The sequence below is a fragment of the Eucyclogobius newberryi genome, unplaced genomic scaffold (genome assembly GCF_026437365.1).
Source record: "Eucyclogobius newberryi isolate DKJ021-1_F unplaced genomic scaffold, fEucNew1.0.hap1 SCAF_12, whole genome shotgun sequence".
Lineage (NCBI taxonomy): Eukaryota > Metazoa > Chordata > Actinopteri > Gobiiformes > Gobiidae > Eucyclogobius > Eucyclogobius newberryi.
In genome coordinates, this window is record NW_027315746.1 from 3,494,610 (window position 1) to 3,519,878 (window position 25,269).

The 25,269-nt window shown below is 48.3% G+C and overlaps 2 protein-coding genes across 4 annotated transcripts in view; both read right to left on the reverse strand.

The window, feature by feature from the left end:
- The window catches only part of sdhc (succinate dehydrogenase complex, subunit C, integral membrane protein), a 137,340-nt gene extending 128,130 nt beyond the window's left edge, over positions 1-9,210 (reverse strand). Inside the window, exons 1-6 of one of the 2 annotated variants that reach the window (XM_072440615.1) lie at positions 9,121-9,210; positions 8,148-8,219; positions 7,965-8,066; positions 6,184-6,245; positions 4,348-4,511; positions 4,063-4,175 (exon numbers count right to left, since the gene is read on the reverse strand). In XM_072440615.1, the coding sequence (XP_072296716.1) occupies positions 4,068-4,175; positions 4,348-4,511; positions 6,184-6,245; positions 7,965-8,066; positions 8,148-8,219; positions 9,121-9,137 (525 nt within the window). In that variant the 5' untranslated portion in view covers positions 9,138-9,210 and the 3' untranslated portion in view covers positions 4,063-4,067. Of the gene's footprint in view, positions 1-3,958; positions 4,176-4,347; positions 4,512-6,183; positions 6,246-7,964; positions 8,067-8,147; positions 8,220-9,120 lie in introns of those variants that run through there. The other variant, XM_072440614.1, reaches the window with a different exon arrangement.
- atp1a2a (ATPase Na+/K+ transporting subunit alpha 2a) overlaps positions 1-25,269 on the reverse strand; it is a 440,146-nt gene that overhangs the window by 284,085 nt on the left and 130,792 nt on the right. For both annotated transcript variants that reach the window (XM_072440594.1, XM_072440596.1), the window contains 2 exons: positions 21,741-21,832; positions 11,692-11,890 (listed from right to left, as the gene is read on the reverse strand). In XM_072440594.1, coding sequence (XP_072296695.1) covers positions 11,862-11,890; positions 21,741-21,832 — 121 coding nt within the window. In that variant the 3' untranslated portion in view covers positions 11,692-11,861. Of the gene's footprint in view, positions 11,891-21,740; positions 21,833-25,269 lie in introns of those variants that run through there.

Below are 25,269 nucleotides of genomic sequence, written 5' to 3' on the forward strand. Positions count from 1 at the left end.
GTTTACAGCCCACATTCTTCTCAAGTCTCTATGACAGATTATACACTAAAATGTAGTACACACGTTTGCATTTCAGATTTCACTGAAATTTTTGCCTATTTTTTAAGTTTATAATTGCTCTTCCTGGTTAGACGTGAGCACAAATATGACCTAGATAATTCCACAGCTGTTACCTAGCAACCAGACTGTAAACAAGAGCCAAACTCCACATAAATGACATAACAGTTCTGATCTGACACACAATAAGACCATAAAACACCTTTATTTAGTCCAACCATGGTTTAAACTGTCTCTGTGTCGCACACTGATGACATCACAGAGGGATTCAGCTCTACTTCCTGTCATTTTAAACTCCTATTTTTCAAAATGTCCCTACAAAATTTAACTTCAGCTGACGGGAGAATGTGGTCAGCTGATTGGAGAGCGTGGTCAGAGTATTTGTAGAGTATTTGTACTTCGTTACGTTCCACCCGTGAGTACATCGACTACTTCAGTGACTGGTCGAGTGAAACGTTCAATCATTCGCCGCTTATTCAAGTCAAAACTCTTCCGCTTTTTCAATCTAGGCGAGAAAAATGTCTCTAAAACGAAACAAAACAAGAAGACAGTTTCTTTATCTCTATGTTCAATCCAACGCTTCAGTCTCGGTCTTAAATCTGGAACTTTAAAATCGTGAAAACACCAGACGAAAAGTGTGGCACGAGCTGGCAACACCTTCTTAAAATATCTCTAATTTATGCCCGACTGTGTCATATTTCTGCTGTGTCGTTTACTTTCGTGTACTTTTAAGACGATATGGCTTTATTAAGTGAAAAATATGTATCGTAAATATAAACTCTGGATGAAGAGATCCGAGTTCTGAAAGTACAGAAAAATATTGACCCTCGAGGGCGTCCGCCGCGTTGACCCTCGAGGGCGTCCGAGGCGGCGAGCGCAGCCTTTTGTTTCGGCTTTTGAACCGTGAGATCAAACATCGGGACGGCGTTTGAAAACTTGACTCGACCTGCGAGACCGATCTCAACGCAGCCGGGAAAAAGTATCTCCAAAAGGACAGTCGAGGGTCCCAAGATGACCAGAGGACAGTCGAGGGTCCCGAGATGACCAGAGGACAGTCGAGGGTCCCGAGACGACCAAAGGACAATCGAGGGTCCTGAGTGACGACCAGAGGGTTCATCCGGCCCCAAACACAAAGGACAGTGGGACTTTAGTGAAGGACGTGTTTGAATGTGCTGTGCGTTTGGGGTTTACGAGTCTTGGCGAGTCCTGGCGAGTCTTGGTGAGTCTTGGCGAGTCCTGGCGAGTCTTGGCAAGTATTGGCGAGTTCTGGCGAGTCTTGGCGAGTCTTGGCAGGTCTTGGTGGGTTTTGACGGGTCTTTGGGGGTCTTTGCGAGTCCTGTGCTGTGTCTTTTATGTTGTCTTTTTGGATGTCACAGCACCAGACGTGATGACTTAAAGGTCGTGAGACATTGTGCAGTGGACACACGACCTCTGCGCTCGGTGTAGTGAAGTGACCGGCTCATAAAAGATCGTAAATGAAGAGAAATGACGTGCTAAAATCCCGTTCGAGACGGAGCATTTTACGTCAGGCAGAGAATGATCGTAGACACGGCGAGAGGACTCACTCTGAGACGCAGGTTCGACATCAACCGCACTTCGTCTTTAGTCGTACAACAGCTCTAAGTTTGGTCTTTGTCCCCGTCTCACACCGAGACCCACGAGTTTCACCAGGATCAGAAATCTGTCGACTCAGATGAACAAACGGTGCAGTGGACACTCGGCTTTAGCCAGTTTAAGCGAGTATTTGTGAGTTTTGGCGAGTCACAGCAGCAGTGAGAGTGACAAATGATCCACGGCACTTTAACGTGGGCCACGGCTCATTTTAGAGACGCTTCACAACAAGTGCACGGCAGGAAATGGGTCAAGTGTGACTCTTCACTCCAATCATGACCACAACAATGTAACAATTCTGATGTAGAGCTCTGACCACACTGATGTAGAGCTCTGACCACACTGATGTAGAGCTCTGACCACACTGATGTAGAGCTCTGACCACTCTGATGTAGAGCTCTGACCACACCGACGTAGAGCTCTGACCACACTGATGTAGAGCTCTGACCACACCGATGTAGAGCTCTGACCACACCGATGTAGAGCTCTGACCACACCGATGTAGAGCTCTGACCACACCGACGTAGAGCTCTGACCACAACGATGTAGAGCTCTGACCACTCTGATGTAGAGCTCTGACCACACTGATGTAGAGCTCTGACCACACCGATGTAGAGCTCTGACCACACCGACGTAGAGCTCTGACCACAACGATGTAGAGCTCTGACCACTCTGATGTAGAGCTCTGACCACACCGATGTAGAGCTCTGACCACACTGATGTAGAGCTCTGACCACATGATGTAGAGCTCTGACCACTCTGATGTAGAGCTCTGACCACACCGATGTAGAGCTCTGACCACTCTGATGTAGAGCTCTGACCACACTGATGTAGAGCTCTGACCACTCTGATGTAGAGCTCTGACCACACTGACGTAGAGCTCTGACCACACTGACGTAGAGCTCTGACCACACCGACGTAGAGCTCTGACCACACTGATGTAGAGCTCTGACCACACCGACGTAGAGCTCTGACCACACTGATGTAGAGCTCTGACCACACTGATGTAGAGCTCTGACCACACCGATGTAGAGCTCTGACCACTCTGACGTAGAGCTCTGACCACTCTGATGTAGATGTTCTGGACTCACACAGAAGCTCGTTAACACTAACGGCTTTAATTCTTATTCTTCCTTTTTTTTGGGAAATAATAAATATACAAAATATCAGTTAATCTGATTAAAATATCCAATGTTTCCATTATGACCAAATATGTCATTTTAATCCAAACTTTTACATCATTTATTCTGGTTTTACAGAAAATCACAAAAACACAACTTGCATCTCGTCTTCAGGAGCCGAGTCTGGGGAAATAAGGAGCTGACAATTTTTATTGAGAATCATTTGTAAAACTGCACTTTTGATCCAAAAGAAGGGAATATTTTAGTACTTTCACTTTCACAACAAGAGCAGTAGAAACATGTGGTGTTCAGAAGAGCTAAAACAGCCCTCAATTTATCTGTTTTAATGGTATTTATCTAGAACAATTTCACTGAGCTACTGATTCCATGTATTGCAGTAATATTTGACCAGGCGTGTACTTTTACTCACTCCAGGCGTGTACTTTTACTCCAGGCATGTACTTCTACTCCAGGCGTGTACTCCAGGCGCGTACTTCTACTCCAGGCGTGTACTCCAGGCGCGTACTTCTACTCCAGGCACGTACTTCTACTCCAGGCACGTACTTCTACTCCAGGCGTGTACTTCTACTCCAGGCGTGTACTTTTACTCCAGGCGTGTACTCCAAGCATGTACTTCTACTCCAGGCGCGTACTTCTACTCCAGGCGCGTACTTTTACTCCAGGCGCGTACTTTTCGTACTTCTACTCCAGGCGTGTACTTTTACTCCAGGCGTGTACTTTTACTCCAGGCGTGTACTTCTACTCGAGTCATGAAAAGCACATATTTAGATGCGTTTTGTGCAGTTTGAGTGTTCTCTCTGCGTCAGGTTTGTGTTTCTGTTGTTTATTACAATTCTTTTTTACAAAAAATTAAAACATTTCTGTATTTTTTATTTAATTATTTTTGTTAATATAACACATAACAAAAATAAAAGGGAAACCATAACAACATATATTTTAAAAATCTTAAAAATCAAAACATTTTTGTATCTTTTAATTATTTTTATGCCGTAATGTTTATAATAAAAATATTAAAAAGGAAACCAAAAAAAAATATTCAAAAATCTTTTCTTAAAATAAATAAAAACTCAAATATATAACCCTCCTCAAGAACAAACCCTGAATCTAAAATCGAGAGTAAAATCCAGAAAAGACGCTGCAGAGACTCATTTAAAGTGCCGCGCATAGATGTGTTTTAATGTACAATAATCACAGAGCAGAACAGTACAGAGAGCTGCGAGTGCCACGCCCGCCAGTGTGCCACGCCCACCAGGTTCTTCACAGGAGGAACGCCACGGCGAAGGAGGTGAGCACCGACAGCCCGATCACCGTGTAGCCCGTGCGGTAGACCTCCGGGATTCTGAAGCCTTTCCCGATGTCCCACCACTGCAGTCGCCAAAGACACAACCAGACCAGGGGAATTAGACACATCGATTTGAATCATATAGAAATAAATAAATGTCTTTAATAATCCAAATATTTAGCACCAAAAAGAAAAGAGGTTGAGCTTTAAAAAGTCACGAATAACGCCGGTAAAAAGGTTTCACTCGGGACGTACCAGGTGGCGGACGCCGTTGTAGGTGTGGAACGAGGCGGGGAAAGCGATGCCGATCTTCGCCAACCCGATGAGCGCCGGCCCGACCCAGAGCGAGTGGATCAGGTCCAGGTAATACGGGTACGTCCCGGGCAAGACCAGAGCGGCCAGAGCGAAGGCCGAGATCGCTGCGAAGAGAGAAGACAGTTTCAGTTTCAATCAGAGATGGAACAGTCGATTACAACAAACGTGACGAGGAAAAGGAAAACTGGGGCTTTGATCGCCCTAATTAAGGCCGAGACCAAGTTTAATCTCAACTAAATGAGTAATCGGTAACTGAGCCACGCCTCTAGCTCCACACGCCTCTAGCTCCACACGCCTCTAGCTCCACACGCCTCTAGCTCCACACGCCTCTAGCTCCACACGCCTCTAGCTCCACACGCCTCTAGCTCCACACGCCTCTAGCTCCACACGCCTCTAGCTCCACACGCCTCTAGCTCCACACGCCTCTAGCTCCACACGCCTCTAGCTCCACACGCCTCTAGCTCCACACGCCTCTAGCTCCACACGCCTCTAGCTCCACACGCCTCTAGCTCCGGCCCCGCGCCCCACTCTGGCCCCGCGCCCCACTCTGGCCCCGCGCCCTACGCCCCACTCTAGCCCCACACCTCTCTAGCTCCATCTATAACAACTAATCCATAAATTAATGTAACAGTTGCCAGATTAATCGATTGTCACTTCTATTCATTCTGGAGCCGTTTGTGTCTCAACAGCTTGACGTCTGTGTTCAGAGCGTTCGATTGGCTGAAGCTGGTCACATGGTGTTTGCGTTTCAAGGATTTCACGCTTGTTTTGCGTCAATAACCGTTACATCCTGACGTTTTCCCCACTCCCAACGACCGTGATACTCCAGTTCGACACCGGGACCTCGAAAAATGTCCTTGGCGCGGACTCTGGACAAACCGGGACGATGCCAGAATGCAGATTTAGGACCTTTGTTTGTCCTTTTTCTGTGACACGTCTCTTAATTCCAAAAACAAAACAAATAAAAGGTCTGAAAATGGGACTGAAGTCTCCTTAGGATTTACTTCCCTTCTGTTCCTTTTTGCTCATGTCATAATCACGCTATAAAAGGGTAAGTGCTGGACGAGATGGAACGGCTAAACGAGTAAAGAGCGTCTAGACAGAGAAGAGTATTAAAGAGGAAAAAATAAATGGTTCATCCTTGTTTTTGTGGACATTTTGATCATTTTAATTACGTGCTTTATATTTAGTGATAAAAGCTCTTGTTTGTGTGTTAGAGTCTGAACCGTCCAGAGAACAATTAGATAACAGTTTTTCAGCACAATTAGTCAATAAATCGTTAAATATTCTCTGTCTTTAAGCCTTCGGTCACATATTCCGACATTTATGTGGCCAATAATGTGACCACCCTTATTTCCTGCTCTGGACCAGGCTAAACTCACGCTCTGGATTAATATTTTAGAAGCCAATTAATTTACAATCACCTTTCAGCGGTTAAAAGCCTCTTCGCTCACGACCTCCATTAACACTTGTTCCGTGCCGTTTTTTCAGACGCGCCAAAGTGACCGCCACCGCCGCCCGCACTCTGACCGCATGTGGGTCACGGTCGTAAAAAACGCCCGAGCGTTCGGACTGCGGGGCCTAAACTCAGCTAAATGATCCCGTCGCTGATCAATAAAGATGGATCTAAACGCCTCCGGACAATTTGGGATCGATCCGAACCCGACGCGGCAAGTCAAGGCCCCCGACGCGGCGAGTCAAGGCCCCGGCGCGTTAGGTTCAGATGTATTTCAAAGTCTCTTCATTAGCCGCAGTGTTGTTGCAGCGGCGACTTACCTCCGCTGAGGCCGACGCCCGTTCCTCTGTGTGTGACCGACATCAACATCGGGACGGACCATCTGAAACACACGGGAAACACGGCTCAGAATAAACACACGCTTCATTTGCCATTTGATGTTTTATTAAAACATAGATCCACAAAAACAACAGAAAGGGGCGGGGCCAGGGAGAACGTGAGGCAAGTAAAGGAGTAAAACTAGATAAGAGCCCTGAGGTTATCGTTTCCATGGTGCGTTTGTCAGTTATGATATTAGTCCAGTTCTTAAATCGTTGGTCCAGTTTGAGTCAGACATGTTCTTTGTGAGGGTCTTCTTCCAGCTAAGTATGTCGCAAAAGTATCCATCCACTGTGTCCATGGTGACGGTTTTGAGGCCCAAGGACATTATTCTAAAAGTGAATGTGATGGTGGTTGCCTTCATTTCTTTCCAGCTAATGTACAATATTTTTTGCAATATTTCTTGATTATTGTAACTCCTTATTTGTAAATATCTATAACAGTCCTGTTTCTGCATGTTAAAGGATTCCGTCAACATATCTAAGCTTTTCATTTGATTTTCTTTCACAATCTGGTTAAAAAAAAAAAAAAAAAAGAAGCCTTTTGTTGTCCATAGCTTGAATCTCTTATCAATGCGATTCGGCTTCAAACTTTGGTCATAGGCCATCCAGTTTAAAATGTTAACGTCTTTATTTAATTTATACATTTTTATTAACTTGTTCCATGTCGTGAGCACTGATTTTACCCAGGGATTCTCCACTTCCTCCAAATGACTCAGCTGTTTGTCATCTGCCAGTTAGGTCAGTTGTACAGGAAACTTCGGCACAACGTTAACCTCAATATTTTTCCAATTTTGCCTCGTAGCTTTAACTTCACATTTTACTTGAACACACATACAGAACTAGCTTCACGGCACACACAACTAGCTTCACGTCACACACAACTAGCTTCACGTCACACACGACTAGCTTCACGTCACACACAACTAGCTTCATAACTAGCTTCACGTCACACACAACTAGCTTCATAACTAGCTTCACGTCACACACAACTAGCTTCATAACTAGCTTCACGTCACACACGACTAGCTTCACGTCACACACGACTAGCTTCACGTCACACACGACTAGCTTCACGTCACACACGACTAGCTTCACGTCACACACGACTAGCTTCACGTCACACACGACTAGCTTCACGTCACACACGACTAGCTTCACGTCACACACGACTAGCTTCACGTCACACACGACTAGCTTCACGTCACACACGACTAGCTTCACGTCACACACAACTAGCTTCATAACTAGCTTCACGTCACACACAACTAGCTTCATAACTAGCTTCACGTCACACACGACTAGCTTCACGTCACACACGACTAGCTTCACGTCACACACGACTAGCTTCACGTCACACACGACTAGCTTCACGTCACACACGACTAGCTTCACGTCACACACGACTAGCTTCACGTCACACACGACTAGCTTCACGTCACACACGACTAGCTTCACGTCACACACGACTAGCTTCACGTCACACACGACTAGCTTCACGTCACACACGACTAGCTTCACGTCACACACAACTAGCTTCACGTCACACACAACTAGCTTCACGTCACACACAACTAGCTTCACGTCACACACAACTAGCTTCACGTCACACACAAGTAGCTTCACGTCACACACAAGTAGCTTCACGTCACACATAACTAGCTTCACGTCACACATAACTAGCTTCACGTCACACATAACTAGCTTCACGTGGCGTCCCTCACTTGTAGATGGTCAGGTGAGGCGAAATGGGCCGGTTCAGTCGGTTGTTTTTGGCCCAGAATTTGTTCATTTCCTCTTTGGCCGTGGTTCCCATCGGGGCGACACTGACGGGACAAGATGAGGACGCAAAGTTAGAAAACGACACAACGACAACAAATCACACAAGACAAACAGGACAAACTCACTGTCTGCAGAGGAGGGGGCCGGTCTGGAGAGAGGGGGCTCTGGACAGGCACATGCCCCGACCGGCCAGCGACCTGGAGCAGAAGACAAACGCTCATTTAAAAATGTTCTAGATTATCAAACGCAAAACAGCACCAATACTCACTGTAAAAAGTATCATCGGCGTCACTAAATCTAAAATATATATACACATTACGTCTTCTATCAAGCGGATTGTTTTGCTGATGGATTAATCTGCGGATTATTCTTTCAATTAAATCGATTAGTTGTGCTAAGTGTGACTCGCATGACGCTGTGGACGAAGTTTGAGGACATTTATATTTATAAACTACAGAAAAGTCTGGACAAAACCACCGGGAACGTTCACATTTTGTCATATTTTTTAAGGTTATTCCAAGATTTTTATTCTCCATTTATTTGTCATCGTTAGTTTGTCTTGTGCAAGTTTTGTTGCGGTGTGTTTAACAAATAATAAATAGAGGGGGAATTTTTTATATTTTTGTTCATTAATACTTAAACCGTCTAGAAAGTAATTTGGCACGGGTCTAAATCTAAAACTACAAAGCAAGGGCACGTTACAACGGAATATGGGGTTAAAGTTCAGACATCAACGACTTTACAATGCATTTACAACGGAAATAAGCTTAAGAATTTAACAGTAAGAGTATTTTTCATGTGTAATCCCTATATATACACAACAATTACTGCCATTAAGTGATCATAAATAGCCTTCAGTCCAACAAATGTGGCTTTAAACCGCGTTCCTGTTCCTGATGAAGGCTCGGTTAGCATTAGCATTAGCCACGTCACGTCTTTACGGTGTTTACGACAAAACAAACACGGATACGGCATCTTTCTGACCACAAACTGTGAGCACGTGCGGTCTAAATGTGTGTGTTAATGTGTCGCGTGTGAATAAATGACGCAAATGTGACGAAATGCGATGGAAAGAGAGAAGAGCAGAAACATCCTGACCTTAGGAGCAGCGCCATGTTGGATTTATGCTGGGCGGAAGTGACGCAGCGGATGTTGTTACCAGCTCGAGCTCTGGAGAAGGTCAAACAGGGTTATTTAAAAAGAAAAAAAAATTGAAAATTAATTGTGGCTAAATATTCTAAGTATTATTTGATTGTTTGTCCATCATTATCGGAACTTGTATGAATAAAAAATGACAAATGTATTGTAAATGTTCAAAGTTACAAAACTATTTATTGTCCCACAAGGAAAATGATTTGGGCACTGTAGATCGAAAAATAATTGGTAACAAACTGCAAGGATATTTCTTAGCATTTCTGACCACTAAATCATGTTTCAGATGACGTTCTATTCCAAATAAAATAAAATCAATGCACATATCTATTCACAATTGGTTAGTATTTCTACTTCAAAGTAGTAAATTATGATGAATGATAATTGAGATTACGACAAGTAGCTAATTCATGTGATGGCAAATTCATTGGACAAAATATCAAATAATGGGGAAAATGGGGGGGGGAAATGATGGTGATTTACTCATTAAAAAGAGATGATCTCATGCGTGTAACAAGAGCCCAGGGCCTGTGAAAGCCGTCTCATTTTCACTAAAGCTCCTGAACCTCATGTCTCATTATCTTCACCTCTCTGAGTGTCCATCCCGGTCAGCTCCTGGATCTCGGCTCTGCGGGTGGACGACTTGAACGTGGAAGGAAGGGGGACCGGAGGGTGTGTTCCAACTACAGAGGGATCACACTCCTCAGCCTCCCGGGTAAGGTCTATTCCAAGGTACTGGAGAGGAGAATCCGACCGATAGTCGAACCTCGGATTCAGGAGGAGCAGAGTGGTTTAGGTCCTGGTCATGGAACACTGGACCAGCTCTATACTCTCCATCGGGTGCTCGAGGGTTCATGGGAGTTTGCCCAACCAGTCCACATGTGCTTTGTGGATCTGGAGAAGGCTTTCGACCGTGTCCCTCGGGGTGTCCTTTGGGGGGTGCTCCGGGAGTACGGGGTCCGGGGCCCTTTGCTCAGGGCTGTCCGGTCCCTGTATGACCGGAGCAGGAGCTGTGTTCACTGCAGTAAGTCAGACCTGTTCCCAGTGCATGTTGGCTGCCCTTTGTCACCGGTTCTGTTCATAATTTTTATGGACAGAAATTCTAGGCGCAGTCAGGGGTCGGAGGGTGTGGTCAGGGGTCGGAGGGTGTGGTCAGGGGTCGGAGGGTGTCCGGTTTGGGGACCACAGGATTCCATCTCTGCTGTTTGCAGACGATGTTGTCCTGATGGCTCCATCAAACCCGGACCTGGGCTGAACTGGGGCTGTTTGTAGCCTAGAGTAGTGAAGTGCCAGCTCAGGCGATGGTTCAGAAGAGTCTACTTTATCCTGATCATGCTAAAGTTCTGAGCTGGTAAATCTGAGCTCCTCAGGTTGGTGGCTAACAACATCAGGCTCATTATTAGCCCACTGGGGGACAAATCCAGCAGAAGACAAGTGCTCTTCGCTTCTGCACCAGATCCCGTGTTTCTTCTGGAGTCTGCACGCTCTGGAGAAGGTCATCAACGTAGAAGCACTTTCCCATTGCGAGAAGGAGCTGTTCATTGGCTTGAGAGTTGTCTCTATCGTGGCACTGTAGGGGGCGAAGGTCGCACTACATGGACTGCAAGTGGCTCCAAAGGGGAAAATCTGCCATCCAAAGCCGGCTACAGGTTCTTCTGGGTGCAGGTCACGCCACAAAAAGAGTAGGAGGGAGCGGCCCATGGCAGAAGGCAAATCTGGCGTCACACGCCCTTTATGGCTCCACTACCTGCCACCGGATCTGTGATCGGCTTCAAATATCCTGATCAGAGCAAACCAGCTTACAGTCATTCTCGGATCGTCCACAAACTTAGATTCCATTTTATAACACAATCCGGAGATGTTTTACCTCGCGAGATGTTTCCGCTGCTGAACTACAAGCCATCTTTAGAACTGTCACCGGTGTCTCTAACTAATGCAAACGTCTCAAACTTTACAGAAAATTTAGTTTCACGTGACATCTAAAGCAGGGGTCCCCAACCACAGGCCCGCGGGCCCAAACCGGGCCGTGGGCCATCTGCTACTAGTCCCCAGAGGCAAATATATGATTATTTTTGTTTATAATCTGTAAAGTCACAATATTATATGTGTTTTAACCATGAAAATACAGAGCCTTATAAGTATTAAGGCAGTTTCAAAGTTACAGAAGGGTTTGTACACTGTTATTACTGGCTCCGCCCACTTTCAACCGGTCCCTGACATATAATCTTGTGATCGTACGGGTCATCGTGAGGAAAAAGGTTGGGTACCGGCGATCTAAAGGAAGATAACCGAGTCAAACGTGGCTGCGAACCAGATAAACAACAGGAACACGTTTATCAATGACGCAGACCTCGAGACCATAGTTGCACCGATGACCTTTGTCACCTTAAATAAGACGTTCCTGAGCCCGATTGTCGAGGGACATTAATCGCCGTGCTTTATCTCGCCGTGCTTTAAAAGGAAACCCTCATTCGAGCAAAGCGAAAACCCTCCACGGACAAAAATGAGACGAAAACGTGTTTGATCAGCTGCGTTTATTGAAACTATTACGTGGATAAAACATTCTTTATTTTATTCTTTCAGGTCACACAAGGCACTAAGCGTTTGGTGTTTTCTATGATTCACGCGCCGCTTCTGCTCCGACAGAGGCTCACGACGCAGGAGGTCGCGGCGGCACCGGGAACAGGCTAATAATATGTTTCTAATTCCACCCAACCTGAGAGAGAAGGAGAGAGAAAAGCATTGTTATCTGCACAAAACAGGTTATGGTTATGTATGATTGACTTCAGATTGGTCTGTCGCAGGTTTAGAGCTCGTTTATCACCAGTTTAGGTCCTGTTTTGGTCGTCGTTCTGTCCTGGTAGAACGTGGGGAGACAGAGATTAAACCAGGTGGTGCTTGGGCTGACGGAGTTGTAAAGTTTGAGAGCCGCCGGTCTAAGATTAATAATGTATAAAAACTGTCCGTGTGAAACCAAAAGACAAAGCGAGCAGGAAAAACTGAATTTCTGCTTTTATGAATACCATTTTGCATGCTATTTTACACATTACTTCATGTGTTTTTTATGTTTTTATTTCATTCATAACATAAAAAAACATTATAAGTGACATACACTTAAGCACACGAATATTGAATGAAAAGGAGCAGAAAAAAGAGCGATCTTATGTTATCTGCCACGTTTTTCAACCTCTACTTAAAGTCCATATGAAGGTTTCCCCTGTTTTCTAATTCTGACTTAGTTTGGTGTTATAGAACCTGTGGTAAAGAGTTATCATAGTTTTACTTCGGTTAAGTAAAATTTTGTGAAGAAATTTGAAAAAAATAAGACTTTAAAAAGACAGGAAGTGGAGCTGAATCCCTCTGTGATGTCATCAGTGTGCGACACAGAGACAGTTTAAACCATGGTTGGACTAAATAAAGGTGTTTTATGGTCTTATTGTGTGTCAGATCAGAACTGTTATGTCATTTATGTGGAGTTTGGCTCTTGTTTACAGTCTGGTTGCTAGGTAACAGCTGTGGAATTATCTAGGTCATATTTGTGCTCACGTCTAACCAGGAAGAGCAATTATAAACTTAAAAAATAGGCAAAAATTTCAGTGAAATCTGAAATGCAAACGTGTGTACTACATTTTAGTGTATAATCTGTCATAGAGACTTGAGAAGAATGTGGGCTGTAAACAAATGGCTCAGGCCAAATGTTAGAGCTTGAGACCTTTTTTTTTCTATTTTTGGACAGGCAGCTCATGTCCTAAAGTCAGAGGAAAACATGGAAGAAAAGAAAACGCTGCTCTTTTCCCCCGATCTATAAATAAATCCATTACTAAACTTGGCAACAAACATAAGGCCATTTATTTTAATACATCTGTGAGTCTGTCGGTATTGCACATGGGTATGTCAGAATTGCACATGGGTTTGTCAGTATTGCACATGGGTATGTCAGTATTGCACATGGGTATGTCAGTATTGCACATGGGTATGTCAGTATTGCACATGAGTATGTCAGTATTGCACATGATTATGTCAGTATTGCACGTGGGTATGTCAGTATTGCAGATGATTATGTCAGTATTGCACATGGTTATGACAATATTACACATGGGTATGTCAGTATTGTACATGGGTATGACAGTATTGCACATGGGTATGACAGTATTGCACATGGGTATGACAGTATTGCACATGGGTATGTCAGTATTGCACATGATTATGTCAGTATTGCACATGGGTATGTCAGTTTTGCACATGGGTATGTCAGTATTGCACATGGGTATGACAGTATTGCACATGGGTATATCAGTATTGCACATGATTATGTCAGTATTGCACATGATTATGCCAGTATTGCACATGATTATGCCAGTATTGCACATGGGTATGTCAGTATTGCACATGGGTATGTCAGGGTTGTACATGATTATGTCAGTATTGCACATGATTATGTCAGTATTGCACATGGTTATGACAATATTGCACAAGGTTATGACAATATTATGGTCTTATTGTGTGTCAGATCAGAACTGTTGTGTCATTTATGTGGAGTTTGGCTCATTTATGTGGAGTTTGGCTCTTGTTTACAGTCTGGTTGCTATGGTAACAGCTGTGGAATCACCTCTACACGTGTCATTACTGTGCTCACGTCCAACCAGGAAGTACAATTATAAACTTTACAAAAATGGACAAACTGGGGACAAATCGGTAAAATGTTGAGTCAAATCTTGAATATAAATGTGTTCAGTGCGTTTTAGTGAAATGTGTCGTTTAACCTGTCACAGAGACTTTAAAACACCAACTCTCATTCAAGCTTTTATGTCTTTCCTAAACGCCAATTTAGTTCACGCCAATTTCAAGTCACTCTTCACATCACTTTGGTCCGTTCCTTTTAGATCATAGTGACTTGTGGGTAATACTTTGGCTTTATACATTACTTTAAATAATCTTAGGTCATCGATATCATGCATTTCTAATACTTTAAATTGGACAAATAATGGGTTTGATTGATCTCTATAACGACCCTTCATTTCTGAAAACATCTAAACGACATCATCAGCGACACAGTTCAGCGTAAACAAACATGGAAGAAAATACATGTTTAATATCAAAGTATTCTTACATTTTAGAAACATTTTAAGGGGCTTTATACCTATTTTTTGTCCCAGTATCAATATATTATGAAAGCAGCTTTATTGTCCATGAATGAGGAAGTGCCCTGTTAGCATGCTAATGTTTGTTAGCTTTACGGTGGCGGCTAAATTAGGGTGACCAGATGTCCTTATTTACCCGGGACGGTCCCAGTTTTGAGCGCTGTGTCCCATGTCCCAGCAGATGTGTCCAAAACCTGTGATTTGTCCCAGTTTTATTCAAGACGTGTCTCGGTTTTGACCATTTTTAGCTTTTCCAACAGTAAAGACGGGAATATATTATTGTTTCTTTAGGCAGACTAGAGAAAATCTGGCTTTAGAATCACCAAAACACAAAAGATGCACTCGTTTCCACAAATAAAAGTCTCTAGGATGATACACAGACTCACAAATGAGCCGTGAAAGAGGTAGCAATGATCCAAGTGCGTTTTTTACTCTTTTATTATTACTTCCCAGGTTTTCAATGTGAACATCTGGTCACCTCAGGCAACGCTCACACTCATAAACACATCGTGATGAATGATTAGAGCGCGAGGCCCGAGTGAAGTTCGTAAGTAAAGAACTTTGCTGCAGTTTAAAATTAACTCGTTTTGTTTGTCACTCTTTGGCGACTTCTACGTTAGCCATTAGCCACAGCCGCCGCGGGGCAGATTGACGTACAGTTCGGCGCCTTTGTCTTCTGTCGTACAAACACACACTCCGGGCACACACTCTTGCACAAAGCTCTTCCGTCTTACGCGCAGCCTAATTTTGCTCAGCTCCCGTCGCTCCCACGGAAGTCCAACTTGAGTCCCGGCTAATCCTTTCCATCAAATTGAAAAAGTCTACAGAGGAAATCTGTCCTGAACGCCGCTCTATCTCGCCGTCTGTATTCAGCGCGTTGTCCCCGGCTCTCGGCTCGTGACGGTCCAGATTAACGCAGATGATTAACTGTCAGATCGGATCGGTTTTCCCGGGACGGAAACAAAGCAGCGGGGAACGTCTCGGGTTTTAATCTGAGGGCCAAACCCCGTCGGAGTGGCTTCATTTACGGCGTGCTCGCGTGGCTCCGGGGCCGGGCAGGTGTCGCCATCGTTTAGACGGCGGCGCGTTCGGACGTCGGTCTGAGACGAGATAATGACGGTGTTAACGCCGAGGCTTATGCCGCGAGGAGAGATAATTCAATTATATTTCTGATGATGTTGGGCGTACGAAAGCCTGAGCCAAGCAGTCGATGTGCAGATGGTAGAAACGTGCGCCCACGTGTGTGTGGGGACAGAGGGGACAGAAGGGACAGAGGGGACAGAGGGGACAGAAGGACAGAGGGGACAGTAGGGACAGAGGGGACATAAGGACAGAGGGGACAGTAGGGACAGAGGGGACAGTAGGGACCGAGGGGGCAGGGGACAGAAGGACAGAGGGGACAGAAGGGACAGTAGGGACAGAGGGGACAGTCCAGACATGTTCTCTGTATGTTAAGCTTCAAAATGCTGTGTGTTTTATTTAGAATCCAACTCATATTCACTGAGACATTAGTTTAATCAGGTCCGCTGCGAGACCCCCGGTTCAAACATACATATAGTATACTACAGTGTACTCTATATAGTATGCCATATAGTACACTACAGTGTACTCTATATAGTATGCCATATAGTACACTACAGTGTACTCTATATAGTATAACATATAGTACACATTAGTGTTCTATATGTGGCCTTATGTTACAACCCATAACCGGGAGCCGAGAGCCGAGAGCCGGGAGCTGAGAGCCAGGAGCTGAGAGTCAGGAGCCGGGCCAGGTCCACTGGTTCCTGATGTACAGTAATCCTACAGTATTTTCCACCTCGTCTGCCTTTGACCAATTTTAATCATTTATCTCAGGAGCGGGGCTTTGGCGTGTGTCGCCGGTTTGTTCAGGTAAAACTCTATGATGAGTCCATAAATTTCCATGTTTTGGTTCCAGATTGTGCTCGTACATAAATTTTCCCAGCGCCGATCCTCCTTTGTATTCCGATCTAATGTGTGTGATTTGACGCTCCACGGCCCCTCGAACACGTCTGTCAGTGAGAAACAAACCACAATCAGAGGAGCGTGGAGCGGAGCAGCGAGCGGAGGAGGTCGGACTCGTAACAGCCCTGTGTATGAGGCATACGCTCACGCCGCCGCAGTTTAGATCAGATCACACACATCACGCACATGACATAACACCTGTGGAAGGATGAACGGTGTGGGAGGCCAAAGAGTGACAATGACAAACACAAAACAGAGATAACTTCATATACTGTAAATATGGCTCAAGATGTAAAGTCCATTTTAGCAATAAACTGGTCTGAGCGAGTCATAACCCACAGACGACTCCTGTGCACTGCTCTGGAACTTACAACTGATTTCGGTGTGAACGCGGTTTAATCTCTTCTCTAATGTTACGAGAAAACATCACGATTTAACGATTATTCACGATTATCGAGACTGTGACCAAAACGAAAATGAAATGTTTAAGTGTCTTTCATTCCCGTGGTCCAAGGTTGTGACCAGCTTTATGAAATGTAACGTTCTGAAAGACAAAATAAAGTGAAATGTGACAAAAACAGCCAGATAAAAACAGTTATTTATATTTAGGTCTGATTTTTGGGGAAAATATTGAATTTTTTTTTAATTTATTTTGCTTCTAAAACTGGCAAGATGATGGGTTTTTGCTTCTTACGATTATATTGTGGCCTGAATTGATTGATTGAATACTTGGAGCAGTTATGAAAAGTAGAGCGGACTTATGGTCATGGTGACGCACCTCACGCCGCTGCTGCAAAATCATCGTTTGACCCGCCCACTCCCAAAGAACAAGGACGAAAGAGGAGTAAACAAGGAAGACACACGTCCGGTAGCGCCACGGGGCCCAAACAAACAAAGCTGAGGGCCCGCGGGCTCCATTGGAAAACAGCCCGCATCACAAGATAACGAGGCTGGCGAGGCTAACGAGGCTAACACGGCTAACTAACAAACCTGAGAGCCGCGCTCCTTCACCGCCGGAGACGTGCAGTCCCGCTGGTCCGGATTGAGACTTTCGTGACTTCCTTGCGTCGGGAGGAAGAGAGAATGTAATTGGTCATCGGCTCGAGATGTCATGGAGACTCTGACAGAGATCACGCGTTGAAGAAGCGTGTTTCAGACATAATGGACGATTTGCAGACAGTAAGGGCCCAGATGGAGGCGCTGTGGCTGTGGGCCCAGATGGAGGCGCTGTGGGCCCAGATGGAGGCGCTGTGGGCCCAGATGGAGGCGCTGTGGCCCAGATGGAGGGGCTGTGGGCCCAGATGGAGGCGCTGTGGGCCCAGATGGAGGCGCTGTGGCCCAGATGGAGGCGCTGTGGCTGTGGGCCCAGATGGAGGCGCTGTGGGCCCAGATGGAGGCGCTGTGGCTGTGGGCCCAGATGGAGGCGCTGTGGGCCCAGATCGAGGCGCTGTGGCTGTGGGCCCAGATGGAGGCGCTTTGGGCCCAGATGGAGGCGCTGTGGCTGTGGGCCCAGATGGAGGCGCTGTGGGCCCAGATGGAGGCGCTGTGGCTGTGGGCCCAGATGGAGGCGCTGTGGGCCCAGATGGAGGCGCTGTGGCTGTGGGCCCAGATGGAGGCGCTGTGGGCCCAGATCGAGGCGCTGTGGCTGTGGGCCCAGATGGAGGCGCTTTGGGCCCAGATGGAGGCGCTGTGGCTGTGGGCCCAGATGGAGGGGCTGTGGGCCCAGATGGAGGCGCTGTGGCTGTGGGCCCAGATGGAGGCGCTTTGGGCCCAGATGGAGGCGCTGTGGCTGTGGGCCCAGATGGAGGGGCTGTGGGCCCAGATGGAGGCGCTGTGGCTGTGGGCCCAGATGGAGGGGCTGTGGGCCCAGATGGAGGCGCTGTGGGCCCAGATGGAGGCGCTGTGGCCCCAGATGGAGGCGCTGTGGGCCCAGATGGAGGCGCTGTGGCCCAGATGGAGGCGCTGTGGCCCAGATGGAGGGGCTGTGGGCCCAGATGGAGGCGCTGTGGGCCCAGATGGAGGCGCTGTGGCCCAGATGGAGGCGCTGTGGCTGTGGGCCCAGATGGAGGCGCTGTGGGCCCAGATGGAGGCGCTGTGGCTGTGGGCCCAGATGGAGGCGCTGTGGGCCCAGATGGAGGCGCTGTGGCTGTGGGCCCAGATGGAGGCGCTGTGGGCCCAGATCGAGGCGCTGTGGCTGTGGGCCCAGATGGAGGCGCTTTGGGCCCAGATGGAGGCGCTGTGGCTGTGGGCCCAGATGGAGGCGCTGTGGGCCCAGATCGAGGCGCTGTGGCTGTGGGCCCAGATGGAGGCGCTTTGGGCCCAGATGGAGGCGCTGTGGCTGTGGGCCCAGATGGAGGCGCTGTGGGCCCAGATGGAGGCGCTGTGGCTGTGGGCCCAGATGGAGGCGCTGTGGGCCCAGATCGAGGCGCTGTGGCTGTGGGCCCAGATGGAGGCGCTTTGGGCCCAGATCGAGGCGCTGTGGCTGTGGGCCCAGATGGAGGGGCTGTGGGCCCAGATGGAGGCGCTGTGGCTGTGGGCCCAGATGGAGGGGCTGTGGGCCCAGATGGAGGCGCTTTGGGCCCAGATGGAGGCGCTGTGGCTGTGGGCCCAGATGGAGGGGCTGTGGGCCCAGATGGAGGCGCTGTGGCTGTGGGCCCAGATGGAGGGGCTGTGGGCCCAGATGGAGGCGCTGTGGGCCCAGATGGAGGCGCTGTGGCCCAGATGGAGGCGCTGTGGCTGTGGGCCCAGATGGAGGCGCTGTGGGCCCAGATGGAGGCGCTGTGGCCCAGATGGAGGCGCTGTGGGCCCAGATGGAGGCGCTGTGGGCCAGATGGAGGCGCTGTGGGCCCAGATGGAGGCGCTGTGGGCCCAGATAGAGGCGCTGTGGGCCCAGATGGAGGCGCTGTGGGCCAGAGTGACGACGCTGGAGTCGGAGAACAATAACATGAAGAATAATATCCTGGATTTTTTCGAGTCAGATCTCGTGGTCCTAACCTGAGGATTGTGGAAGTAGAAGAAGGAGAGAAGGAAAAGACACAGAAAGCTTCTTGGAGAAGATCATCCCTGAGCTCCTCGTTAACTCTGGAGTTGAAGTCCCTCCCATCACAATCGAGAGAGCCCATCGCCATGGCAACCAAGACCAGCAGTTGATAAACCACGAGGCCTGATTATGATGTTTCTGAACGATCGTGTGAAGGAACGTGTCCTGAAGGGTTAAAGGAGACCGCCAGGGTTTAAGGAGACCTCCAGGGTTTAAGGAGACCTCCAGGGTTTAAGGAGACCTCCAGGGTTTAAGGAGACCTCCAGGGTTTAAGGAGACCTCCAATACAAAGGCAAGCGCGTCTTTTTTGCTCCAAATATTCATACGAGGTTCCTCAACAACGGCAAAAGTTCCACATCTGTGAGGAGCTCAGGAGGAGAAAACTGAGACATGGGTTCTCTTTCCCCGCAACTCTTCTGTGACTTTTGAAGGGGAAAAACACATGCTCGTCACACCAGGAGAAACAGAGGTGCTCCTCAGGACACCAGGAGAAACAGAGGTGCTCCTCAGAACACCAGGAGAAACAGAGGTGCTCCTCAGAACACCAGGAGAAACAGAGGTGCTCCTCAGGACACCAGGAGAAACAGAGGTGCTCCTCAGAACACCAGGAGAAACAGAGGTGCTCCTCAGGACACCAGGAGAAACAGAGGTGCTCCTCAGAACACCAGGAGAAACAGAGGTGCTCCTCAGAACACCAGGAGAAACAGAGGTGCTCCTCAGAACACCAGGAGAAACAGAGGTGCTCCTCAGAACACCAGGAGAAACAGAGGTGCTCCTCAGAACATCAGGAGAAGCAGAGGTGCTTCTCAGAACACCAGGAGAAGCAGAGGTGCTTCTCAGAACACCAGGAGAAGCAGAGGTGCTTCTCAGAACACCAGGAGAAGCAGAGGTGCTTCTCAGAACACCAGGAGAAGCAGAGGTGCTTCTCAGAACACCAGGAGAAGCAGAGGTGCTTCTCAGAACACCAGGAGAAGCAGAGGTGCTTCTCACCACCAGCGTGGGGCATGTGAGTTCGGGTTGTGGTCACCATGGTGATACACTTCTGTTCATTTGAAGAAACTGATGACCTGTGTTTAACATCAGACTTTATGCTCCTTGTTGACTGACTTATTTTAACAACATTTCAGTAAAAGGAGTAATCGAACTTTAAGATGGCAGGTACGTCTATAGCCATATGTATATGATCTATATGATCTATATTATCACTATTATTTGTTAAATGAATCCGTCTTTTCCTCATCCAGAAAAGTTACACAGTGCACCTTTAAGTTACCATTCCGTCTAACCTAAAGTAAGATCCATCCGACGCTCAGCGCACGGTCAGCGCAGGGTCAGGAGCACCTAAGTCCTCCTGACACTTAAGTCCTCCTTAATTGCTCATTTCTGACCCAACATGTTTCCCTCAAATTATTTTCCTGACGAGCCTCGACTTTGGGCCGACGTTTCTCTTAAAGTCACAACAGCCAGAGCCACTTTCAGAAGCTGAGAGTGGCAGAGGCTCCAAGGACGAGGGGAGGAACCAGAGAGAGGGGGAACTACAGGAGGAACCAGAGAGAGGGGGGAACTACAGGAGGAACCAGCGAGAGGGGGGAACTACGGGAGGAACCAAAGAGAGGGGGGAACTACAGGAGGAACCAGCGAGAGGGGGGAACTACGGGAGGAACCAAAGAGAGGGGGAACTACGGGAGGAACCAGAGAGAAGGGGAACTACGGGAGGAACCAGAGAGAGGGGAGGACTATGAGAGGAACCAGAGAAAGGAGGGGACTACGGGAGGAACCAGAGAGAGGGGGGGACTACGGGAGGAACCAGAGAGAGGGGGGGACTACGGGAGGAACCAGAGAGAGGGGGGGACTACGGGAGGAACCAGAGAGAGGGGGGGACTATGGGAGGAACCAGAGAGAGGGGGGGACTATGGGAGGAACCAGAGAGACTGTGCCGGCAAACGCAGATTTGATGTAATGTGTGAGAATGATGTAATGGAGCCACAATATATGAGTTTATCACACAAAATGTTAAAAATGTGGACCTAATGAAGAATGAAACTGGACAAAATCTAAAATGGGCAAACTAGGGCTGAACAAGGACTAATTCAGGACCAAATCAGGACTAAACCTGGACTAAACCAGGTCGAAACCAAAAAATAATAATTAAATTAAAAGCAGACCAAGATTAAACCAGGACTAAACCAGAACCAAGTCAGGATTGTACAAGGACCACATCGGGACTAAACCAGAAATAAACCAGGACCAAACCGGGATAAAACCAGGACTAAACCAGGACTAAACCAGGACCAAACCAGGACTAAACCAGGACTAAACCGGTTGAGGTCTGTTTAAGACTGTTGGTGGTTTATACGTGATATTTCTCTACGTTGTGTTGATGGGAGTAAAGCGCTTACCTCCTGGGCTCCTCCTCAGAATGTATTTGCGGACCTCGTCGTACACGAAGATGAGGAGGCTGTAGGGCAGAGCGCAGAACCACCAGAAGAGCCTGCAAACCACATTAGCAGAGCAGAGCACAGGGTAATGGCGCTCTATTAGGACTAATGCAGAGAGGCTATTTGTCGCTTGAGTGGAGTCGTGTGCGAGCGCTGCCCTCCGCTAATATGGCACCCACGGTAAAAAGCAGGGGACGGGAGAAATGTCTGAATAGTTAGCTTCAAATGGTTGTGAGAATGTCATTGTTAGAGGAGACAGTTCCAGTAATCGCTTCAGTCCTTCGTAGTTTAGTCCAGGGCTAAAGACGCCGTATCTGATCTATTTTCTCCCTGAACGAAGTGAAACACGGAGCTACTGATGGTTCATTTCAACGTATTCTTCACTTTCCTAATGTACGCCAAGCAACCACATGATTCACCGCGGTGGGGTTGTTTTACAGCGTTCAGTGGCCATTAGCAACGATTATAGCATGCTAACAGCGCACTTGCTCTGTAATTAGATGCAAGCAGCCCACAGCTGTCTCATTTTGACCCTAAGAGCTGCTTTTACAGTGTATGTTCAACTAAATGAATAACTGACTAATATGATGCATTATTTGTATCGTCATTAGCCTTTAATCAGGTTCTTGACTACCTTTAGTTTGGCATTTTTATAGAAAATAAAATTACATCTGTATCGCTGCTGTTTACCCCGGCACTGCCTGGGGTTTTGGGCCAGCTGCTGCTGCAGAGGGAATTACACGCAGTTTAAGATGAACGGCGCAACGCATTTCAAGCTGGGCTCTCACTTCATGTTCTCAGCTCACAGTTGCACTGATCGTGATGAGACGGGAGAGATTCACAGAACGAGATTCTGAACAGTTTTATTGACGCTCGGAGGGGAGAGGAGGCTAAACGCTTCTCCAGATATGTTTTAGAAGAGTAAGAACATGGCTAAAAGTACATTTCTCATAATATGTGTGGTGTTAATATGTGGGTGCCATGTGGGCGTGGGAGGTACTCATGTCTGTGTATGTGACGTGATGTGGTGCCCGTGGGTGTGGGAGGTACTCATGTCTGTGTATGTGACGTGATGCGGTGCCCGTGGGTGTGGGAGGTACTCATGTCTGTGTATGTGGCGTGATGCGGTGCCCGTGGGTGTGGGAGGTACTCATGTCTGTGTATGTGGCGTGATGTGGTGCCCGTGGGTGTGGGAGGTACTCATGTCTGTGTATGTGACGTGATGCGGTGCCCGTGGGTGTGGGAGGTACTCATGTCTGTGTATGTGGCGTGATGCGGTGCCCGTGGGTGTGGGAGGTACTCATGTCTGTGTATGTGGCGTGATGTGGTGCCCGTGGGTGTGGGAGGTACTCATGTCTGTGTATGTGACGTGATGCGGTGCCCGTGGGTGTGGGAGGTACTCATGTCTGTGTATGTGGCGTGATGCGGTGCCCGTGGGTGTGGGAGGTACTCATGTCTGTGTATGTGGCGTGATGCGGTGCCCGTGGGTGTGGGAGGTACTCATGTCTGTGTATGTGGCATGATGTGGTGCCCGTGGGTGTGGGAGGTACTCATGTCTGTGTATGTGGCATGATGTGGTGCCCGTGGGCGTGGGAGGTACTCATGTCTGTGTATGTGGCGTGATGCAGTGCCACGTGGGTGTGGGAGGTACTCATGTCTGTGAATGTGGCGTGATGCGGTGCCCGTGGGTGTGGGAGGTACTCATGTCTGTGAATGTGGCGTGATGTGGTGCCACGTGGGTGTGGGAGGTACTCGTGTCTGTGTATGTGGCGTGATGCGGTGCCCGTGTGTGTGGGAGGTACTCATGTCTGTGTATGTGGAGTGATGCGGTGCCCGTGGGTGTGGGAGGTACTCATGTCTGTGTATGTGGCGTGATGCGGTGCCCGTGGGTGTGGGAGATACTCATGTCTGTGTATGTGACGTGATGCGGTGCCCGTGGGTGTGGGAGGTACTCATGTCTGTGTATGTGACATGATGTGGTGCCACGTGGGTGTGGGAGGTACTCATGTCTGTGTATGTGACATGATGTGGTGCCCGTGGGTGTGGGAGGTACTCATGTCTGTGAATGTGGCGTGATGCGGTGCCCGTGGGTGTGGGAGGTACTCATGTCTGTGAATATGGCGTGATGCGGTGCCCGTGGGTATGGGAGGTACTCATGTCTGTGAATGTGGCGTGATGCGGTGCCCATGGGTGTGGGAGGTACTCATGTCTGTGTATGTGGCGTGATGTGGTGCCACGTGGGTGTGGGAGGTACTCGTGTCTGTGTATGTGGCGTGATGCGGTGCCCGTGTGTGTGGGAGGTACTCATGTCTGTGTATGTGGCGTGATGCGGTGCCACGTGGGTGTGGGAGGTACTCGTGTCTGTGTATGTGGCGTGATGCGGTGCCACGTGGGTGTGGGAGGTACTCATGTCTGTGTATGTGGCATGATGTGGTGCCACGTGGGTGTGGGAGGTACTCATGTCTGTGTATGTGGCATGATGTGGTGCCCGTGGGTGTGGGAGGTACTCATGTCTGTGAATGTGACATGATGTGGTACCCGTGGGTGTGGGAGGTACTCATGTCTGTGTATGTGGCGTGATGCAGTGCCACGTGGGTGTGGGAGGTACTCATGTCTGTGAATGTGACATGATGTGGTGCCTGTGGGTGTGGGAGGTACTCATGTCTGTGTATGTGGCGTGATGCAGTGCCACGTGGGTGTGGGAGGTACTCATGTCTGTGTATGTGACATGATGTGGTGCCCGTGGGTGTGGGAGGTACTCGTGTCTGTGAATGTGGCGTGATGCGGTGCCCGTGGGTGTGGCAGGTACTCATGTCTGTGAATGTGGCGTGATGCGGTGCCACGTGGGTGTGGGAGGTACTCATGTCTGTGTATGTGACGTGATGTGGTGCCCGTGGGTGTGGGAGGTACTCATGTCTGTGAATGTGGCGTGATGCGGTGCCCGTGGGTGTGGGAGGTACTCATGTCTGTGAATGTGGCGTGATGCGGTGCCCATGGGTGTGGGAGGTACTCATGTCTGTGAATGTGGCGTGATGCGGTGCCCGTGGGTGTGGGAGGTACTCGTGTCTGTGTATGTGGCGTGATGCGGTGCCCGTGTGTGTGGGAGGTACTCATGTCTGTGTGTGTGGCGTGATGCGGTGCCCGTGTGTGTGGTAGGTACTCATGTCTGTGTATGTGGCGTGATGCGGTGCCCGTGGGTGTGGGAGGTACTCATGTCTGTGTATGTGGCGTGATGTGGTGCCACGTGGGTGTGGGAGGTACTCGTGTCTGTGTGTGTGGCGTGATGCGGTGCCCGTGGGTGTGGGAGGTACTCGTGTCTGTGTTTGTGACATGATGCAGTGCCCGTGGGTGTGGGAGGTACTCGTGTCTGTGTGTGTGGCGTGATGCGGTGCCCGTGGGTGTGGGAGGTACTCGTGTCTGTGTTTGTGACATGATGCAGTGCCCGTGGGTGTGGGAGGTACTCGTGTCTCTGTGTGTGGCGTGATGCGGT